The following is a 20,908-nucleotide window of genomic DNA, read 5'->3' as shown; positions in this document are numbered from 1 at the left end:
GGCACCAAAGAGTCGTCTTCTGCCCTTCCCATCTGTAAACACCAGCTTCCTCCTCTACACTTCAGGAGGAGGTGGGGCTGGGAAACACTGCTTTCAGAAGTTCCACCCTTCTTTACAGATGCACAGATTTCATTAATACTTAACTGGCGACATACAACATTAACTTACTCTGGTATTCATTGCTTTCCATCCGAGCTTGTCCCATGGAAAGTGACAGCTTAGGGCAACTGCTTAAAGATATTTCCTGCACCATGATACACAGGACTTGAGTCCCTTTGTTTCACTGACCAGCTCATTTTAAAAACAGCAAAATTCCAGCCAGTGTTTGTGTAAACAGGGAAAGGTGACTGACAGAGCATCAGGCAGCTAACCAACACTTTCTCACATGTCTAAAATGTGGCAGCCAGACCAATGCTTACAGGCTCACTTGCTTAACAAAGTGCTGGGGAAATCACAATTTTACAACTATCATCAACACAACAAAGTCCTAGGTTTGGTGCATGGGTAAACAGGAAAGCTCTTCAAAATAAAATCCTTTTCCCTTAAAGAGCTGACGCCACTCTTGTTCGAGTGACCAAATCTTGACAGGTGCTCTGGAACAAACACTAGGGAGACTCTTCGGACCAAGATCTCCGCGACTGCAGAGCGCTCAAGCAAGAGGGTGACTATCTCTTATCTCAACCAGACTCCCCAGGCCATGCAGTTGGCTATTTCAACGTGTAAATATTTGAGGACATTTAATGCACAGCAGTATTCAGAGGCTTGGGTGATAAAGAAGAGCTTTGTCCAAGTGACTGGAGCTCCAACAATAAATTCCGTTGAAGAATCTGCCCAGTTCCATTCTATCTGCCTAATTACTTACCTTTCTTGCAGGAACAGCATGTTATTAGGGTTTGCTGATTAAGATTTGAAGGCACTTTGAAGATTTATTGTGCTACACAACTGCTAATTATTATTTCTCAGACCCACACTGGGTTGGGAGGAAAACAGCTATGTGCCAATTTATTTCAGATCTGTCTCCTGTTCTACTTGTTCAAGTTAAAATACTTGCTTTGCTGTGCTTTTAAGTGAGTCAACTGATAAAATGCTGTGTGTTTCAAATTGCAGTCCTTTGGTGTGATACTTAACCCATATTTCCAAGAAGCATATGGCTGAGAAATCCCCCTCTAAAGGAAAAACAGCAAAACAAGGCAAACACACCACCTTCCCTCTCACTGAATGGGCAAACGCAACACCCGTGCCCTGACAACTCCCCCCGGGCAGGAATCTCCTCCCTCACCTAGGCTTCTGCACAGGGGGCATGCAAAACAGCAATGCTATGCACAAGTTATCACGGCTTTAGATGTCCTGTTGCAGTGTTTATTAAGAACTCATCCATATCGTGGCACGTTTGTACATCCAGGGGTCTATAAAGCTGTGAATAAACTACTAAATCCCACCTTCTCCACACAGCCTGCCTCCCTGGTGAAAACACATGCTGTGCACTCAGTCCTCCTTTCACACTCAGCCCATCCTTATCCCACAGATACTTCCCAGTGCCACACACTCTTCCATCCACTTGAGCGTCCTCGAACTCGTGGCTCTCAGCCTCCAGCTCTTCTCAACAACCATGTCAGCACTGTGAGACTTTTTTAATTAAGCTGTTCTAACAGCACTCTGTGATACAGCCTGTCTCCTGTTCCACCTGGTAACTTTTTAACCCCAATCCTCCAACTTAATTTGTATATTCAAAACCATACCTTCCACTAAAAAAAATCTACAGATCACCCTAAAGCAGCTGAAATATAAACACAGACCCTTCGGTGCCTTACACATGTCAGGCTCAACTAGGCCATGCAAAGGCACGTTTAAAGAAACAAAGATATTAATGTACAAATACTTTCCCCGTGGAGTTTATAATGCATCCTATGCATTCAGAGCAACAGTTAAAAAAAATATATCAGTACAAAACCCCTTATGTACACAAGGTTTGTTTTTTATCGGGCAACAGTGAAAGAAACATCTCATTACAGGGGGAATTCATGTACTTTTCTAGTCATCAGACAAGATAGCAGGGTTAAATAATGAGTAACGAAACCCTACAGTCTAACTTCACTATATAATTTCTCTCTTGTTGTCGTTCTTTTCTTCCTTTAAAATAATGCTTACATATAAAGGCTGTTTATGGAGAGACATGCTTGTTGGCAGGAAAAGAGGCACTCCAGATGAAATACAAATGCCCAGTATGAAAGCTGAACAGATAGGCATGTTTGATAGCACTAGGAGTGGTAGCAAAATCTGTTGTAACTGCACTACCAAACAAAAGATTCTAAGACCAGATTTACTCTTTCCTCATCGGTACTTCTTGCACAAGAACCAAAACGCTCAAGTTGTTTTCCTATTTGTATCTCTGTACTGGCTGATTCCAACTGTTGCTGAAACCTCTTTAAAACGTGTCTCAAGACATCCAAAGATGGACTGGCATTGCCAGAAGAGGCCTGATACTCAAGTTGAACACCGACAGCAAGCCTTCTCCGCAATCCTTACTCCACCAGCCTGAGCCCAAAGGAACAAGCTGGAAGCCAAGACACATAAGGACTTACACATTCGGTGCCGGCCTTCTCACCTGATGATCAGACCCCGAGGAAAGCTGTGGACTCGGACCCAGGTCCACCAAACGCGCTCCCTTCCCACTGAAAGGGCTTCATGCGCCCATGATGGCTCCAGCCCCTGCTAGCTCCTTCCACACAGGACTTTCAGCCTCCCTTCTCCACATCTCGCGCCTTAATGAGACGCCCAGACACAGATTACTGCAACCAACTTCACAGTTTTCACGTCCTACTTTTACTTCACATCCCACCTACAAAACCAAACCGGTTCCCAAATGTTTCCCCAATAAACGGGAGGGGTATGTAGCAGCTCCTGGCGGTTCCCTATGAAGTCACTGCCTTTGTTGTTTCAAACATGCAATTTAAGGAGAATGACACAATCTCGAATATGCGAGAGATTACCCTGCGGTTTGCGGAGGTGTCTGTCGATTGCTAGGAGATAAAGCGCCAGCGAAACCTACGCTGCTACTCAGCGCCGACCAATAGGTTCAGACCTCGCTTCTGCCCCTCCAAAAGCGTTGGGGGAGCGAAGAGCGTCCCCCTGCAGCGGGCTGCTCCTCTCCTTGCCTCCTCTTCTCCTCCCGGGGACCCCAACGCGCGTGGGGCCGGGACTCAGAGCCCGCCTCAGCCGCAGGGGCGAACCCGCAGCAGCCGCCGAGCTTTGTGCAGCCTGCCTCCCTCCCTCCTCCTCCTCCCGGGGGCCGCGCACTTACCGGCCGCCTTCAGGGCGACGGAGGCGAGGAGCCCTCAGCAGCGCTGGCGGAGCCGTGCGGCCGGCGGCTGGGAGGCAGCGGGGGGAGGCCGTCAGGGCGCAGCAGCAGCATCTCCTCCCGCGGCGCCCCTCTCCCTCACGGCGCTGAGGGGCGGGCACGGCCGCGCTCCCCGCCCCGCCGATCCTTCCCCTCTTTCCTCCCTTCTCCTCCTCCTCCCTTCAGCGCTCCCCGCCGCTAGCCGCCGCCCTCCTTCCTTTCCCTCCTTCCCTCACGCCCCCGAGGCGGCGGGGAGCTGCTCACACAGGCCCGGCCCCGGCTCGAAGGTAACCTGAGGACTGGCGCAGCCGTGGCGCCGCTAACGGCAACCTGCGCTTGGCCCCAACTGCCCTTCTCTGCCCCCCTCCTTTTTTTTTTTTTTTTCTTTAACAGTTACCTCGGTTCTGGTCCATAAAATGGCAGCGCTGATGCCTGACGTGGTGGGACAGTGTCCTGTAGACTCTAGGGGATAGCGAAGGGAAGGTGAAACGACGGAGCCGACCATCAGCTACAGCATAGCTAAATTGGTCAAAAAAAAAAAAAAAAAAAGATTCGTCCGTGGCCCAGTTTTCAGACATGACCGTTCCTTTTTAGCACGTCAGACGCGTTCTGGTGAGAAGGCCTGCTTGGTGAGGTGAAGTTACCTCAGAAAACTGCCTTCTTTACCCGTTCTGAAGGCGAGGTTGGTGGCTGGAGCCATCTTGGAGCGTCTCTGGGGGTGCCTAATGGTGGGCTCCTGTCAGGCCAGCGGCAGTGACAGACCAGTAGCTCAGGTGCAAAAAACATCCCCATTTCACTTCTTTCCAATGAACTTTCTTCAGAATGATAGTCAAGAGGAGTTGTTTATTTTTCTCCTGAAACATTTGTGTGGAAACGATTACTTGAGAGCAAATAAAATGCTTTGCCGTAAGTGTTGCATCATTAAATACAAATTCCTTTGTGCTAACTGCGGTATTAAGGGCTCGATATGAAAGTGAGTCTGCCATAAGTAATAGTGTCACTGACTTTGTGTAAGTCATAATAAATATAAAGATGAATGGTAGAGCTAATTAACATTTTAAGAGACTACAGTAATCTGAGATGTTAGTTATGTAATTTAAATACTGTTTTCTTGTAATACAAGTTTCTTAAGTTGATAACTATCTATTTACATTTTGAGGTGAACTCATTATATTGTTATCCACCTCGTGAACAAGAAGAAAGCTTATTTTGGTCTCTGTACACTTATACATTTCCACAGCAAGGGCCCACCTCCTCATTCTACAGGTTAGTCTCTTACTGAGAGAAAATTTTTTATTTTTATTTTTTAAAGGATGTTGACGATCTGCAGTAGATTTTATCCCCAAACTCTGCTTCTATGCTTCAGGTCAATTTATAGTTGATAACAAGTTACTATATAATCTTTTTTACTTTGTTTGAAAATGGGGCATAGAAAGGTCTCTTTGTAGGGAAATGTTTTTTGCAAAGACACATTATTACTTGAGGTAAACGTAATGAGTTAAACAGGACTTACAGATGTGTTAAAACTCAGCCTACGTAATAAGGCAATATTACCTTCTTGTACTAGAATGTCTCTGAATAAAGCAGCCTCCTCCCCCAAAAGTCACCTCTCTTAAAAGACTGCAAATTTGATTGTAATTTACTTTCTTCTAAACAAGATTTAGTTCCTTGTTCTTTATCCTACTAATAAGCATCTGTTTGGGACACTGTTTTCCTTAGCCTTGTAAATGTGTGAATACCTTAACGATTATCTCATTAGACTATTTAATTTTTATTTTTTTTAATTAACTATCTTGAACAAGGAAACTTGGAGCTTAGGATCAATGGAAAATATAATTTCCATCTTCACCTACTATGCATTTTACAGGGATGCAAATACATGAAAAGCATTGCCGTAGCTTTACAGACTTCTTATATCACCGACTAAAAGAAAGACAACACATTGTGCACGAAGACTGACGCCTTGGACTGTCTCCACTGTGGAAAAACGCAATGGCTTTTGTCAGTGCGGTATTTCTGTCATTTATCGTGAACGCTATGTATATTTACTGGGAAGACTGACAATGCCAGCACTTAATAGATTCCGGAGCGTGACTTTTTCCTTAGCTGATCAGAGGAAGTTTCCATGCTAGCTACATCTACAAAACTTTAACTTTTCTTCTGCACAGAGTGTCTGGCAAATAAATATACTCCAATTATTCCACCTCAAACCCTTGCATCATTTACTCAGTGCTTTTGCATAGCGTAGTACATCAATGCCTAGAAAAAAAGATGCCAAATCACATTATTTGTTCTTGTTGAAACCTCCTTAATAAACAGGTGTGCCTTTTTCTATATGTCTCAACTGGGGGAGTCAAGAGCACCTCCATGTTCCTGGTTTGGGACATGTCTGGCCACACCTTGGCTATGTATCAGGACAAAACCTGTACATAAACCAGCACCCTCCCTTAATCTCATGCTCATGGGTAACTTGGGAGTCAAAAATTGTTTAGCATGCTCCAGTGTACTTTTAAAGGTCAGTTTAGAGGAAGACTAAGTCTAACCATGCACATTTTGCAGCTAACGAAAACCATTTAAAACAAAAAGGAAAGCCTAACTCAGCTGCATCTTAGGGCAATTCACACACAAGTTCTTAGGCAGCAAAGCACCTTCTTTTTTACTTAGACTGTGAGGTGTTGTCCTTGCAGTATCGGAAAGATCCTAAAGAACTGAAATGAGTGGCTGAGAAAGAAGCAGCAAAAAGAAATACAAGAAAGATTAAATCTCTGAGAAAGATTAAGTGCAGTGACTGTCTGGGATTTTCAAAAGTGACAATTAATTTCGGGCGTCTCCCAGTTCTGGTGCCCAAACAGGAACCTATTTTCCAAAAGCACTCAATGGTGTCTGAAGTTTGGCAGCTTCATGCACAAATCCCTTCCAAAATGTTAGCCATTTTTATATTCTTTGGCTAAATGACAATCAAGGGACAGGGCTACAAACATTTGATGAGGCTGAATGCCACTGTGAGAAATAAAGTAATTTTGGCTCCCTACCTGTAATGAAACCTTTCTTGTAGGCCACTGCCAATGAGATTTCAAGTGTGCTCACAGGCTCTATAGCAGTACAATTGCAGAAAAGAAACCTGAAACATATTTGGGATTCTAGTTATGTATGTGCCAGCTAAGAAAGAAAAAAAATAGATTTTACTAGGAAAATCTCTCCTATAGTAAGTCTTACAGCTCTGAAGGATAATCTTGGAGAAAATCTAATATTCAGAATCTAATTAGCTGTAGATACTTAAAAGCAGACTGGTTGAAACAGTTGTAAATATATGGTAGAGAACAATCTTGCCCAGACAGAAACTACTTGTTCAAACAGGTCCTTCCTGCATTCAACTTTGGAGTCTATCTTAATGAAGGTTTTGTTTGGGAATATTACAGTCAAGAGTTAAATCAGAGCAGCGGAAGAGAGACATTAAAATGTATAGGGAGAGGAGGAGAAAAGGAGTTGTTTTTATTTGAGATTTGAAATGAGATGAAGGGTCACCAGGGCTGGGAAATACACAAAGGCTGTCCCAGACTCCAGCCTATTTGGAAGAAAAGGCTCTCCTCTCACATAACAGTAGCGAGATTGTGTGGAAGGACAGAGCTGAGTCTAGACAAGCAGCGGGTGGGGGGAGAAAAGACAGATTTTTTTTCCCAAATTGACATGTTTCTATTAATTCCATAATTAATGACTTTCAGGTGACCAAATTTTAAAGGCCAGGCAGACAATTTGGATTCGGAATATTCTTTTGCTGCAGCTGTCCAAAATCTAAAAGCACTGTGTTTATCTTCACTAAGTACATTGCTCTACTGCTGCACCGCAACTTAGCATCATCCTGTGTAGAAGTGATAGCAGAAATTTGTTAAGCATGGTAAGAGCTTCCTATTTCCATTAAATGAATAATGACCTTATTTGCACAAATGGCAGCTTTATATTTTGCAGTGAGCTTCAGTACTCACATGTCAACCAGAAAGCCTGCTTACCTGGTGGTAAATTTTATCATTTGGTGGTCATCCTTATTTCTGTTTTTGATGTCCTGCAATAAAAGTTGCATAATGACAGTTTTAGTAAGTGAATCTCTGCAGGCAAACAGCTCTGGTATGTAGATCCAGAAAGGCATTCGTGCACTTTTTTATTACGCTTTCACACTGAGCTGTTGCGATTGATAAGTCTAGTCACCTAATTTTTTCTGCTGAATCTGATCTGAATTTTCTAAGTTGACAGAAATGATTGGAAAACTTTTTTTTTTTTTAATAAAAAGTATACAAAATTAATACAAATATTATTACAAATAGTAATACAAAATACTCTGGTCCTGGAAATTGCACTTAGTGTTTTCTTTATGCTTTTCACATTCCCAGTATCATCTTTTCAATGACAAAATCGGACCATTACATTTTTGGGTAGCAGCAAGACAGAGAGAAAGAGACAGCTGAGATTACAGGTAGTGAAATGGTATCTTGGTAAAGATGGAAAAGTTGATGGATGACGAGATCAGGATAGGAGACAATGATGTAAACGTCTTTTGAATTAAATTCTTTAAAACAACCAGCCAAAGAAGACCAAATATAGACTTCAGGGAAACACAGTGAGAGAAACAGAGAATTAAAGTGGAATCTCTGTAAAAACCTCTGAAAGAATTAAGAGAAAGTCAAAAGAAGAAAAAATAAGAAAATGATGCCTTAGAAATACTGTACTCCCTTTAATGGTGCCAGAATGTAATTCCATATTCAGCAAAATCTCTTCTGTCCTTCTGCAAATCTCTTAAAGGTATAGTTCTCATTTTGCATGCTGCTATTCTCTGTTCCACCAGAGTATTTACACTGAAATCTGGGGAATTACACCAGAGTTATACTCCAGATTTATACTGATGTTACAGCGACCATAATCTGCCTCTAGAGGAGACAATTTTTTCACCCATATATGGTACAATCTACTGTCGTTTGCGCTTCTACTCACATTTGTCATAACAAGCTGTGAATTACTTTTTCCAAAAAGTTGCTCTGTTCCTAAGAAATGCCTCTGTGTTCCTGTATAAGAAAAATGCTTATTTTAGTATACGTTTTTTGACTTGTACAAATACAAGCTTTTAAAAAGTCACTCACTTGCTGGGATATCTGATTATGATGTTGTTATTTTTTTTTTGTCTTTTTTCTTAATTAATTGAAACTTATGTTGTCAAACTAAAGGGACTGATTTCATCTGGAGAAGCTACAGCTTTTCCAACACAGTTTTGCCTACTGAATTGGGTTACTTTCAATTGTATTGGAATAATTGTATGTCTGTGCATTTCTGCAGGCGTTGTTTCAAGACTTCGCATTTACTTCCTAATTGCTTACTATCACCAAGTTGCCATGGCAATATTACTTTTCTTGCAAGTCCTTACCAGTTAGTTTTGGTCTCACAACTTATAAATCAAGGCTCCTTTTAAAGAAGTGAACTCTGCACACAGAGTAAGGGGCATCCCTCTAGTTCTGTAAGTTTTATTTTCAGTAATATGTATCGAATCATAGGCATATCGAGTATGTCAACCACTAGCTGACTTCAGTGTGAATTGCATGTGAACATCTGTAGGAGTTCCACATTTACTCTGGTGATTAAAATAATTACATTTTTCATGTGGATCATTTTTAGAAACTTCTTTCCTAGTTCTATTTAGCTTCATTACATTGCTTCTCCTAATGACATTTTACTGCTTTGTTAACTGGAAATTATTTTTGAAGTATGAAGCAGTATGTTGGACAGCCTGTGCCTTTTATGTTGCTGTTGTACTATGTATTTCTAGAGCTGGAAATCTTAACAGAACGTATAACAGTCATTAACCCTAAAGAGAAATTTCTTCAGTATCCCCTGGTCATAAATTACTTCTAGAGCAAGCAGAGACAGAAAACAGCTTGCAATAGAAACACACCCCTGGAAAAGTTTCTGTCTTCTAAAAGCCACATTATTGTCTGATACCCAGTGAAGGGAACACTTGACAACGTGTGTCGAGCGTTAATGAAGTACGTAATTTTCAATTCTGACTTTACAGTTCCGATTGTATCATTTCATGTGTCATTGTATGCACGATAATATTCTCACAGCTGTAGCTCCTGCCTCTTGAAACTTTCAAAGCAGTTCCTATACTAATATGCTAAATCTCACGTAAGGTAAGGTAATACCATTCACATTTCCAAAGAGGAAAAACCAAGGCGTGACCTGACATATTCTGGGTTACACAGGAAACCTGGTGCAAAGCACTGGCACTCAAGATGATGTGTTTTGACTTCCACTCTCATGCTCTTCCTACAGAAGAGCTGGTAGTCCAGAAGGAATCTGCCTCTTGCTTAATTGCTGGTAGGTTTTCTTCTGGCTACACATAGCAGTAGTTACTCATCTGTTTTCACTTCCCTACCTTTCATAATATGTCCTGCACTACTTTGAATATAAAACATACCCTTTTCTCCCTGCAACTGTGGAGATCGTCAGGTAGAAGACTGTCTTATTTAAATTTCAAAGGGCTTCTTTGTAAACTACTTCCTTATGGTGGAACCACGAGTTTATCCTTTTAAATAAAATCTTTACGCAGCACATTTAGAAATTACAGGGCATTGCATGCAGGGAGCATTTCAGGCTACATTTGCAACAGAACCTAGTGCATACAGGCAGAGTCAGCATGCAAAAACGTTCTGATTTTTTGAGCAACTTTTATCGTTCTGAGTTTGAAACTCTTTAGCTTGACACCAATGTAACCAGTTTACCAGTGCCACCTAAGAAAATCAAAGAAACCATACCTCATTCTCTTTGGCAGCTTATATTTTAAAGAATCCAGGCATAAAATGTTCCAGGTGTACTTATCACATGACTAATTGCAATAACTACTTTTCACTTATGGAATGGATCTTATGTCAATTACGTTCAGTCTTTGTCATTAAACATGCCATGATGGCTGAATGCTTTAATACAACAAATAACAATATACAGTGGACCAATGCAATATCATGCAGTGCTACCTGCCTTTTCATAGCATCATCAAGCCCCTTATGCATCCTCTTTTCTCAGACAACAGCGGCATACCAACAGAGCTCCTCTTTCCTCAGACAACAGCAGTCCGTAGCACAGCATCAACACTGAACAGAGACCGAGGCTGTATAACAGCAAAACCACCAAATGCTCCTGTATCACCTGTCTGGGACAGCACACGCACCCTAAAGAGGTAAGAATTCAGGCCATAGCTGCTCCTTCTGCCTGCTTTTCTCCCCAGATAAAGACTGCTGACCAAAAGTGAGAGGTACTGCGGCTGGGTACGTAGTTCACAAGCTGGATACACATTGTGAAGGGCTGACTGCTTGGCTGGAATTTGCGTTGCTGGGGCTGAAACTGTCACGTGCTCAGAGCTATGAAGGGAGATGTGTGTGGAAAGGCTGGATAGAAGCTGCAAGAGCAGACCAGAGTGGCATCTGTGGGGACAGAGTGCGGGTTGGTGCAACAGGCTGAGGGGCATGTCAGGAGGCTGTCAGGCACACCTCTGGTAACGAGACTCGAGGCACTGTGCTTGTCTGCCACGTGCGTAGCAGCGCTGAAGGCAGGCACGTACAAGACAGCTGTAGAGCTGGGACTGGAAGTCTGCTAAATCAAGTGTCTGCTGTGTGCCAGGACAGCGTAATCTGTGCCTGGGCATCTGCAGAATGAAAAACACACACCAAAGGGACATTATCTGTCTTGTTACCACCAGTGCAAAGAACAGTCTCATTCTAAAATGATAGTTCTCAAAGAAGCTTTTTCAAGTGTTTAATTTCAAGTGTTTAAGCAGAAAACATTTTTTTTTCTGTTTCTTGTGCTAGGATTTGGTTGCATTGTCCACATCTCTGTGAAATTTATCACAGTGCAGGGAGACAGAAAATAATTGTGCCCCAAGGAATACACACTTACCATGAATGCAAAATATATCAAAGGGGTATATTCAAATCATAGCATGCCGTGATCAGAAAGCATAACCACATTACCAGTCAAAGCTGGAGGAAAGATGTACAGAGGTTGTCATTAATGGAGTGCTCTTATTACTTGGACCACACGAGTACAAATAACATGTAGTACCCTGTGATGCATATCACAGTAGATCTGCTTGAGGTCAGAACAGGGAAATTGCCATTACTTCTGGAGAAAAAAAATGGCATATGTTTTTCCACAACATATTTTCTGATCCTCACGTAGCAAAGGTTCTCCATTGATAAGTACTTTGACAACTTCAGGCGGAACAGGCTATTTTCAGGCTTAGAAACAGAGCAGTAGTACGTTTTCTAGTTACCGCATTTTTCTGTCCTGCTAAGGACTATGCCTTGCATAGTGATAGACCATTTCTGTAATGACTCCTGTTTTCCCTGACTACACATATTTTCATGTTCTGCCATTGCATGCAGTCCTTACTCCTTCATTTCACCCCAGCTCTGTACTTTTGATATAACTGGACAGAGATGGTTCTTAGTGCAGACGCTTTGCACTTTCTGCAGACCATCAGTAGCGAATGGTCCTCTCGAGAGTTGGTGCCAAGGATTTTGGAGAACCAGAACTTAATGCACCAATGTGGTAGGCAGCAGTTATCCCGCAACGGAGTTTGCTGTCAATAAAAGCAGGGTGTGAGCTGTCACAACCTTGACCGCTCCTGCTCTCAGACCAAATGGGGACATCCTTCTGTGTGACTGGACTGTAATTAGCCAGAAATGAACTGGGAAAGTTGAAGAAGGTTAATTTATACATACCTTTAATGCTGTGAGGCTTCCCCATGAAACAGTATTTGCCCAGCATTCTGAAAAGTGCTAGTACATCAAGAGTTTGAAGGAGTTGTCATCATTGAAAGACCCTGGTGAGTCTTGACTTGAAGTCTCATAGGTGGAGGCAGAAGCTGGCCAGCTTTCATTCAACCAGTAGAACAAAAAAAGGAGAAACATTAAAACAATAGGGAAAAAAAAGTGAAGCAAAATGTCTAGCACACTCTATTAGTTTCCTGTTAAAAAATAAAAGCGAAAATCAAGGGGATGCATGCAAACGCACTGTGACCAAGTCTGTTGTAAACTTACCTGCTTAACATGACAGTTCAAAATGAAGCTTCAGATAAGGGGGTTTTGCATCTGCAGCTGGATCAGACTTTGGCCTAAACCCTTCGCTAGATGTGTTTGGGGAGAAGTCTTTTCTATTACAGGAAACTATTTGGCATCAATTATTTCCTTTACCACTTTTAAATAGAAGTATCGTCTCCAGGGCTTATCACGCACAGACTTAGACAAGCGAACTTAACCATATATTATGCACACGCAGGCAACAAAGTAGGGAAGAAGGTAATTTTCATTTTTTATTTTAATCTAAATGAGCTTGTAATTGCTAAATAGCTGTAGGAATAACATTATATATGAAATCACCAGAGGAGAGTATCCACATTTTTTAGGGTGCCTAAGAGTGGACGTCAAAACCTGAATTATGGAAAATAAGTTCATCAGGAGTCACTGAAAATTTGAAGAACTTTTCCCTCTTCCTATAGAAATATATTGGTATTTTAAAAAATAGTGCTGGTATGGCTGCCTTATACCAATAGGAACAGTCAGTTTTATATAAGCAAGCCTGGCATTCTTTTATACAAGAGACTTTTTTTTTGTATCCAGTGGTACCATTATCACATCATAGATTTTCCTTTTCCTAAAAAGAAGCAGATGTGACATTACATGATTTTAATACCAGTCGGCTATCGTCTTTTTGACAGTAGGCTAGTTTCTGCCAGCAGTGCTCAAGAAACTTACCCGGTAAGTAGAACAAGTCTGAGAATTGAAAGTACATAAGCTCAAAAGTTGCCAAAGTATTTAGCTGGAGAAGTCTGCCCTCTGTTTTGTGATTTCGCAGCATGTAAATTGTGAACTTATTTTCTAATTTGTCTGATCGGTAGTGTGCATAAATAAACATGAGCCTGAAGATGGCTCATGTATGTTCAGAACAAGTATTGTTTACGTATTCAGTCTTCAGAAGTATTCAAGCAGACAAAGTGACTGCACACCCAAGTCAAATGCTGTGGTTGCTGCTCCACGAGTAGACAACCCAAATTTGGGGGCTAAAAGCAGAGGTACCTAGCAATTAAGAAAAAAAAATATATTGCTTTTTGTGCTGTAAATCTGAGATCCCCAAGAATCACTATGCATAAAATAGTACTCAGAAGAAAAGTACTCAAGCAGAAAAACAAGGGAGAACCAAAGCAGTCTCAGTAAGTAATTTGGAAAACGCGGAAAAAAGGGAATTCCTTCCAAAATTCCACTGTGTGGGGAAGGATTTTTTTCTTCTGAAGTCCTTTAGTTAGAGTTATCCTTGTGTTTCAAGGGCAGAAATAACACACACACACGAAAAAAAGCATAGGGAGGTCTTCATAAATTGAAAAATACCATGTGCATGAGCCACTAACTCATCAGCAGGCATTTGGGCTGTATGCATTTACTTCCTCTTGACCCACTGCAGTCCAGTTCCTGGTCCAGGAGACTTCACTGAAGATGACTGACTGACAATTGGTGTCCCCAACACAGCAACAACATCATCTGCTTTTGAAACTTACCCTCGGAAGAAAACAGACTTACCCCTCGCAGTAGCAGATGGAAGTTTCCTGTCCTGTCCCCCTGATGCTGACCTGCACTCGCACAGCCTGACAGCCCTGTGCATGCACTCCTCTCTTGCAGTGTTCCTAAGCCTTCCTGACCTCAGGGAGGCTGCAGTTCTGGGGCTCGATCACGTGCTTGCTCCAGGAACTGGGATGAAAAAACTTGATTCTCGATCGCCTCCTTAGCCATCCCTGTGATCAACTAAACTTGGTGTTACAGCGTTTGAAAGTCTTCACAGACTCATCTCACCCTCTGACTCTAAACATCGTGTACGTTTCCACCTGCTGGCTCATCTTTTCCCATCTCTTCTCTGTCCTGCTCTAGCTGGAAGTTGCTTTTACCAGTGGTGCAGCAGCCACTTGATTTTTGACCTTGAAAATCTCATTTTATAACAGTTTTTGTTTCCTTTAAGAGCATTAGTCTACACCAGTGAAAGTGCCATTATTCCATTTTCCTAACTAGTACTTGCAATGTTCGTGTACATTATGAAACACAGGGAGCATAGCTAGAAATATTCAGTTCTAGAAAATGAAATGCAATGAAGGGAGATGTTGCAAGCAAGAACATTTACTGATACTGCCATAAATACACTGAAGTCAGTGGAGCTGCACTGATTAACTGTACCTGCTAATGCTCCCAGTAGTCCTTGTTACCTTGTTGTGTAATTATTACCCAGCAGGGAGTCCAGAGGATATTTTTTTTACTGCACTGCTGAAGTGCTTTCTATTACAGAATACTGGCCAAGCAGTAATCCCGAAACAGCTATTTTAGAATACTGCCCACTTAGAACTGGCTTGACACTGTAGATGCTCTTGTGTATCCCAAGAACACACTTCACTGCAAAACTACTCTCTCTCCACAGATGGTTTAAGTAAAGTGACTTAAATTTTAAAGAAAAATCTGGAACTCAGCTGACTTTGTTGGCATTGTCTTGGCCATGCTGCAGAACTGAAAGGTATTCCTTACATGTGGGACTGTGCGCATTGTTCCGCTCTGGAGAAAAACAAAGCAGCTGCCTTTTCACCCTGGACTTTTTTTCTCTGACTTTTAAAACAAATAATGAACAGAATCAGAAATGCACATGGATTTAGCATGTTACTGAATCTTTCAGTCTGTTTTGCCATCTGTATGCTTGGGTGTTGGACTGTTTTATATTTTGGATAATATGCTCTGAGTATTTGCAGTGCAACAGTACCTTCTTGGCCGAGCTGTCATGCCATAAACATGCATGCTGTGACCAAAACCCCTGGCTCCTTCAAAACATCAGAACAGACAGCCCTCTGGAATAGCACAGTTCTCACCAAAATCAAGGTCCCGTAATGGTATTTAACTAAACAGATGAGCATGGCTGACAACCTGGAATTTACCACTAAGCAGGAAGGCTTGTCGAGGAAAGCGCTAGATTGTTAACATCCCAACACGCACTGTGTTTATATCAGCCAAGCCTTTAACAGACACCCCATTTTTGGAAGCCTCCTCTTCCGTTCTGCCCTGCAGAATTACTTGTTTAGAGTGAAACATGAGAAATTCTGACATCACTGTGAAATGTTTATACATCCATTTTCTTTGGACCAGCTTTGACTTTATAGATAAATTTTCCTTCAGTCTCTTGCTATTCTCCTGCACAGCTCAGCGTTCAGAGTTGAATTAAACAACTCTCAATTCTATTTATTCCATGCTGTAGGAATTTAATTAATCTTTTTATATTGATAATAAATTAATATTCTGCTTTACAGGTTCTTAAATACAGGGAAGCCTATGCAAATTTTAATTCAGACTGGGTGCAGAATAATAAAAAATTGCATCATGACCATAACAGATGTTCCTTAGTGGGCATCTTAGTATCCCTGATTTTGACACTCTTATTCTTTATAGAACAGGTGGAGAAGATGGAGATGCTTAGTGTGCCGCACATGATTTTGAATGGAGATGCAGCCTTCTGAGGAAGTTTAGTTGTCAATTTAGGAAGCTGCATTTTGGAGTTATGTGTTTTAGGGTATGTTTACAGATAGCCAGTCCTGATTTGTAGCATTTTCAGTAAGACAAGAGGAGTCATGGGGCGCTGATGATAAGAAAAGAGCAGGAGCATTTATGCAAGTGGAGAACTTCAATGTATGGCAGCACTCTTAAGACGGTAGTATGTGAAATGGGAGCACACAATAGATAACGAAATGGGCATCCTGACAGCCTAAATCTATATAAATACAATGTTACTTTTTAAAACCATAGAATTTATTTTATCAAAATCTAATGTGAATATCCAAAGAGTTATGGACTTCATTCCATAAAACTTAATTAAATTTTTATTGCCTGAGGGAAAATCCTGACGGTGTTGAAACTTCAGACGCTGTTGGAAATGGGATATTTCACTCTTATCTAGCATCCTAAATAAAATTGCAAGAAGAGTAGTGTCCAGGATACAGCATGAAAAGCACTTTGCTTTTTATCAGCGTACCTTCCTATTTCCATTTTAATTTAATGTGTCAATAAATAAAGGTTATAGCTTTATATAAAAACTATGAGCAATCTCTAGAGTAAAAACAAAGTTTTTCCTCAGGGCTGTGGTTGCAAATCGATTTGAGTAATTAGAGAAACAGTTGTAATCCACATACTAAAGGATAGCTAATATTTTTATACAGGTCTTGAATACCAAAGTATTAGAAAAAAACTCGCAGAATTATCCTGGCAGCAAATTCAGTATATTTGATCAATATATTACTCAATCTTCAACTGAAGTGAAGGAAGTAGCTGAAAACCTTGTCATGTCTAATGTTCACCACCACCCAGAGTACTTGCACAATACAGAATCATAGAACTACATTGCATCCAGTATCTCTGAATTGCAAGGCAGAAATTTTTTATTTGCTCAGCTATTCTCCTGTGGGCAATCCCCGGACATGGCTGTGCTGCATGTGATGATAATAGTACTCTTAAAAAGGCAATGTTCAGGAGGTAAAAGTCTATAAAGCAGCCCATACTATGGCTCAGATTTCAAAGACTCGCTTTTATTTTCAATCATACATGGAGTATTTATTCATACGGAGGAGCTTTAAAATCTATACAGTGTCCTTCCTCCTCCTCCCTTCTAAAAATATAACTGGTTCAGGACAGGAGACATAAATAAGTCATTTCCTGAAATGAGTGTTCTTTTCTGAAAAGTCTGGTGGTAGTTGGAATGGAAGTTCCAGGAGCTGGGAGCAGAGAAGAGGATGGGACTCTCACACTCTTACAGTGCACTGCTCTAGAGGAACGGTGCATTTACCTACCTCTCAGGCCAGAAAAAAATCAGTTACAATCAATACTAACGAAAAACAAGCCAAAATTGCTTCAGTTGCTATTTCTTCAGTTGTTTTCCAGAAAAGAATTACATTTAGTCTCAGCTGTTAAACAGTTTCTTTCACTGCCTCCATCTGTATATAAAGTTTGACCTTGATTCTGACCTCCCCCTGCCAGATTTCCTCTTAGGCAGTGGAGGAGGTTTTGCCTGAACATGGATTAAACTTTAAAGGGTACAAGTACACGCCCTGTACTTTTATCACCGTCATGTTAGTCCTTTTAATTGCTATTTTAAGTCCTGCTCAGTTGAAGAATAGTGATTTTCTTTCCCAGACTCGGAGCTGCCTGCCTCGGTCTTTTAGGTTTGAAACTATGTGGATGGGTAGGTGAAATCCATATGAGTTTGTTTGCGGAGGCCTCCCTCCCACGGGCAAACCAAAGACTAGTTCTTAGCCTCTATGACAAAAAAACACATTCCAGTTCACATTACTGAGCCCCAGGGAAAACATCATATGTCAACTGAAGCAAAACCTGCAAGTCAAATTATCTGACATCAAAGGCCACTACCCCCACACTGGCAATTGCTCTCAGAACACTGTGCAGAAACGGAGTCCTCCTGCCATGGAGAGAAATGCTGGGGAGTCCACTGTGCCTCTGCAGCGCAAACCTGTGTGCATGTGTTTCAGGGGCAGTAATCTTACACGAAGTCACAAAAGCCTGGCACTACAGCAGCACGCGTGGTATTGAACCCGGCCTCTGATTTGGTATTATTTACATCCAATTGCTGCAGTAAGACCATTCCCAATTAGCAGGTATTGCTTTGTTCTATTGTGCTCATTAAATGAGGTATTTCCTAAAAGAGTGATGACTGTAGCCAGCACAGCTGTCAGGCAGTCATTCATCAGTTCAAAACGCTGAACGCAGCATCAGAACTGGATTACTTACACTGTCAGAGCTGTTTCAACCGGCTGCTCAACAGTCCAGTAGCGTATCAGTTCATTAGTCCTGATTAATTGCACAGCTTGGCTGAAACTATAGTCCCACATTCCTTAACAACCTGCTTTATTTTCTTTCAACATAAAAGCCCCTAAAAGAAAAATCCAAACTCTTCTCGCATAAAGACTTGAGTAATTGCAAAAAAGCCACTAGAGTAGATTAGTTTGTTACTACTATTGAGACAACCAAACTCCTCTGTAGTAAAAGAATGAAAGGAAAAGAATGTAAAATATCCTCTGCAGTGCAGTGACCTGGGGGCAAGGCTATTGCTGTGTTTCAGTGTTGTGGAAAAAAGAGAAAAGGCAAGCCATTGTGCCAAAATGTTTCCAGGGATATTTCTCCAAAACACCACACTAATTTAAAGCAACTGCTGCCTATATATAACGTCATTTACTCTCTTAAGTAGCCTTTGAATATATTCAGCATTGTGATATGAGTTACTGACGTGTGAAACACATGCACCAGTAATTCTTACTTAAAAAACCTGATACAAACTCATTGCCTGATACAGGACTTAGTAGATTCCGATTTACAAAAATAAATTGGTTAGGATATCTTGAAAAATTAATTGCAGTTTTTGATGTAGTTGATACTGCTCTGACTGCTGCTCTTCCATTTAATTTTCTTTTGTGGAAAAAAAAAAAAAACCCAACTCATGTGCGCTTAATATATTATGTAGCTGTTACCTGCATATTAACTAAATATCACCTACACCATCGTATCATTGACAGTATCCACTCCTTGCATGCGCTTCACTATGAAGTACAAAGTCATCACAGCAAGCGTGCAATGTTGATGCAGTAACATTTTTTTTCTTGACTTACAATACTTCTTAAGGGCAAAGTAACAGGAATTTAGATGTAATCACCATTTTAAGCAGCTCCTCTGACATGGTTAAATGAGAGATGTGGTAATTACTGAATGCTATTATCTTTAAGAAGGCTCATTTCCTGAGCTGACAGAGTAGCCCCTAATAAATAAACGCACTAGACTTAAAACCAGAAGATACAAACTGTATCACTTGTCAAGATTTATGGTTTCTAGAATATTATACTGTTTACTCTGTATGGGACCATCAGGCTCAACTGTACAAATCTGAAGGAAAGCTTAGCTGAAATTAGCATTACTCACAGTAGTCAAGTCTGATTTCTTTGAACTTCAGTCTGCCACTCCTGACTGTTTCCACTGCTACAAGAAGTTGTTACAAGGAATAATTAGTAGTATGACAAGGTTGACCTCTGTATATTTTGTGGTACTAGGAGCAGTCAACAAACGTTGTTCCTGGATAACAAGACAGATGTTACTGCATTACACACCACACTGGACATAAGACTGGTCAGTCTCTAAAGCCTCTAAACACAGGAAACATGGACTCAATGACAGATTCATATACCATGGTGTTGCTTTTTTTTTGTGATTTTTAGAAAAAGTTGCCATTTAAGATCTGTATTTACTCTTTTCTCCTAAGTTTCCAGTTTCACTACTTTTTTTTTTTTTTTTTTTTAATCTATATTGCCTCGTTGCCAGCTGGAGTGGCTGGAGACAGCCCATACAGCACCAGGGCAGAGCTCACCAAAGAGGAGTCCTCAGAGAACAGGAGGCTGAGATGAGCAACATATTCCTGTTTTGGAATTGCTTTGTATTAAGTATAGTAATTTAACCAGAAAAAGGTTCTGCACAGATCCCAAAAGGCGTTGTGTTAAGTCAGAAAGCTCTGTCGTTAATGTTACCAGAAACTGGAGTAAGGCACACGTGGTATGGTTCAGAGAAAGCCCATCTGTAAAACTGGGTATAAAAAGACAAACAAAGCGAAAACAACTGGAGCAGAGATTTGTGGTTAAAAGAACTTAACACGAAGCCATTTCCCTGCATGATAGCGGTGTCTTGTTACACTGCTGCCTTGTGGCTGAGCTAACTAAAGGGAAAAGATGCTTCCTTACCTAGCACATCTATTTAGCTATATCTTTGAACATTATCTTGGAAGAAGTTTTCATTGTGTAATTTCAGTTTGGATGCAGACCAGACAGTTGAAAATGCTTAAAAAGTAATATTTTTGTTATTTTTTAGTGGACTTTTACTTCAATAACTCCAAATCATGTTGTAGAGATCAATGATGGCCAAATCTACCCACACACAGAACTGGCTTAGTGCCACAATCACCTACCGCTCAGTACTGCTCATTTGAGCACCTTGTCTTTATCTCCTACACTAAAGGGAGGGATTTATACACTTTCATACATAGCTTTTATTGGAAAACGAAAAATAATGAAAACTTACTGAAAACGTAGAACTAGCTTTGTCCAAGAAATGCTCCAGACCATCAAGTACATGATGAACTGTCCAAGGTCAGTCTGGCTGGAGAAGAAATGCAACAAGCAGGTGATTTACATGCTGAAGGGTTCACTGAATTTGGCTCTCCGTGGAGCCTTCAGCACATTTGCCTTTAGGTGGCACTCTTTGCTTGTATCAAGCATCTTCCTTGATAAAGGGAGCAGCTGTGTCTGTACAGCTCTGCAAATATCACATTCAGGGGAGTAAGATGAGTGCAATGTCAGCCTGGGATAGGGGATCTCATCTGACAAAGCCGAAGCTGGAATGACCATGGCTGCCATGCTCTGTCAGCTTTAAAAAACTGTTTGTACTGCACACTCTTGTTTTGTTTTTT

General features: G+C 41.1%; 2 protein-coding genes and 1 long non-coding RNA gene across 9 annotated transcripts in view; 1 reads left to right on the top strand and 2 right to left on the bottom strand.

Moving 5' to 3' along the window:
- Nucleotides 1-3,456, bottom strand: part of PTPN13 (protein tyrosine phosphatase non-receptor type 13) — a 114,634-nt gene extending 111,178 nt beyond the window's left edge. The window contains exon 1 of one of the 2 annotated variants that reach the window (XM_080591676.1): nucleotides 3,302-3,456. The gene's annotated coding sequence lies outside the window, so the exon portion shown is untranslated. Of the gene's footprint in view, nucleotides 1-2,990; nucleotides 3,263-3,301 lie in introns of those variants that run through there. The other variant, XM_080591678.1, reaches the window with a different exon arrangement.
- A 29-nt stretch (nucleotides 3,457-3,485) lies between these two features.
- LOC308195016 overlaps nucleotides 3,486-20,908 on the top strand; it is a 28,598-nt gene continuing 11,175 nt past the window's right edge. For 3 of the 4 annotated variants that reach the window (XR_013951139.1, XR_013951140.1, XR_013951141.1), the window contains exons 1-4: nucleotides 3,486-3,624; nucleotides 3,731-4,243; nucleotides 4,497-4,603; nucleotides 10,403-10,556. This is a non-coding gene — a long non-coding RNA (uncharacterized lncRNA). Of the gene's footprint in view, nucleotides 3,625-3,730; nucleotides 4,244-4,496; nucleotides 4,604-5,204; nucleotides 10,360-10,402; nucleotides 10,557-20,908 lie in introns of those variants that run through there. The other variant, XR_013951142.1, reaches the window with a different exon arrangement.
- On the bottom strand, nucleotides 6,296-20,903 carry LOC308195013 (uncharacterized protein; the record flags this gene model as incomplete). 3 transcript variants are annotated; one of them, XM_080591730.1, is made up of 6 exons in its annotated part: nucleotides 20,521-20,903; nucleotides 18,193-19,431; nucleotides 12,100-12,250; nucleotides 8,321-8,391; nucleotides 7,345-7,397; nucleotides 6,296-6,458 (listed from the first exon to the last, which is right to left on the bottom strand). In XM_080591730.1, the coding sequence occupies exons 3-6, from the start codon at nucleotides 12,143-12,145 to the stop codon at nucleotides 6,296-6,298; spliced, it is 333 nt and encodes a 110-aa protein (XP_080447856.1). In that variant the 5' UTR covers nucleotides 12,146-12,250; nucleotides 18,193-19,431; nucleotides 20,521-20,903. The 3 variants fall into 3 exon arrangements, with proteins under 3 accessions (XP_080447856.1, XP_080447855.1, XP_080447857.1); XM_080591729.1 differs by having other exon boundaries at nucleotides 19,375-19,431; XM_080591731.1 differs by lacking the exons at nucleotides 18,193-19,431; nucleotides 20,521-20,903 and adding an exon at nucleotides 12,418-13,826.

The sequence above is a fragment of the Anser brachyrhynchus genome (assembly GCF_964034855.1).
Source record: "Anser brachyrhynchus genome assembly, chromosome: 4".
Classification (NCBI taxonomy): domain Eukaryota; kingdom Metazoa; phylum Chordata; class Aves; order Anseriformes; family Anatidae; genus Anser; species Anser brachyrhynchus.
Note: the sequence above shows the minus strand (reverse complement) of the source record. Positions and strands in the feature narration are given on the sequence as shown.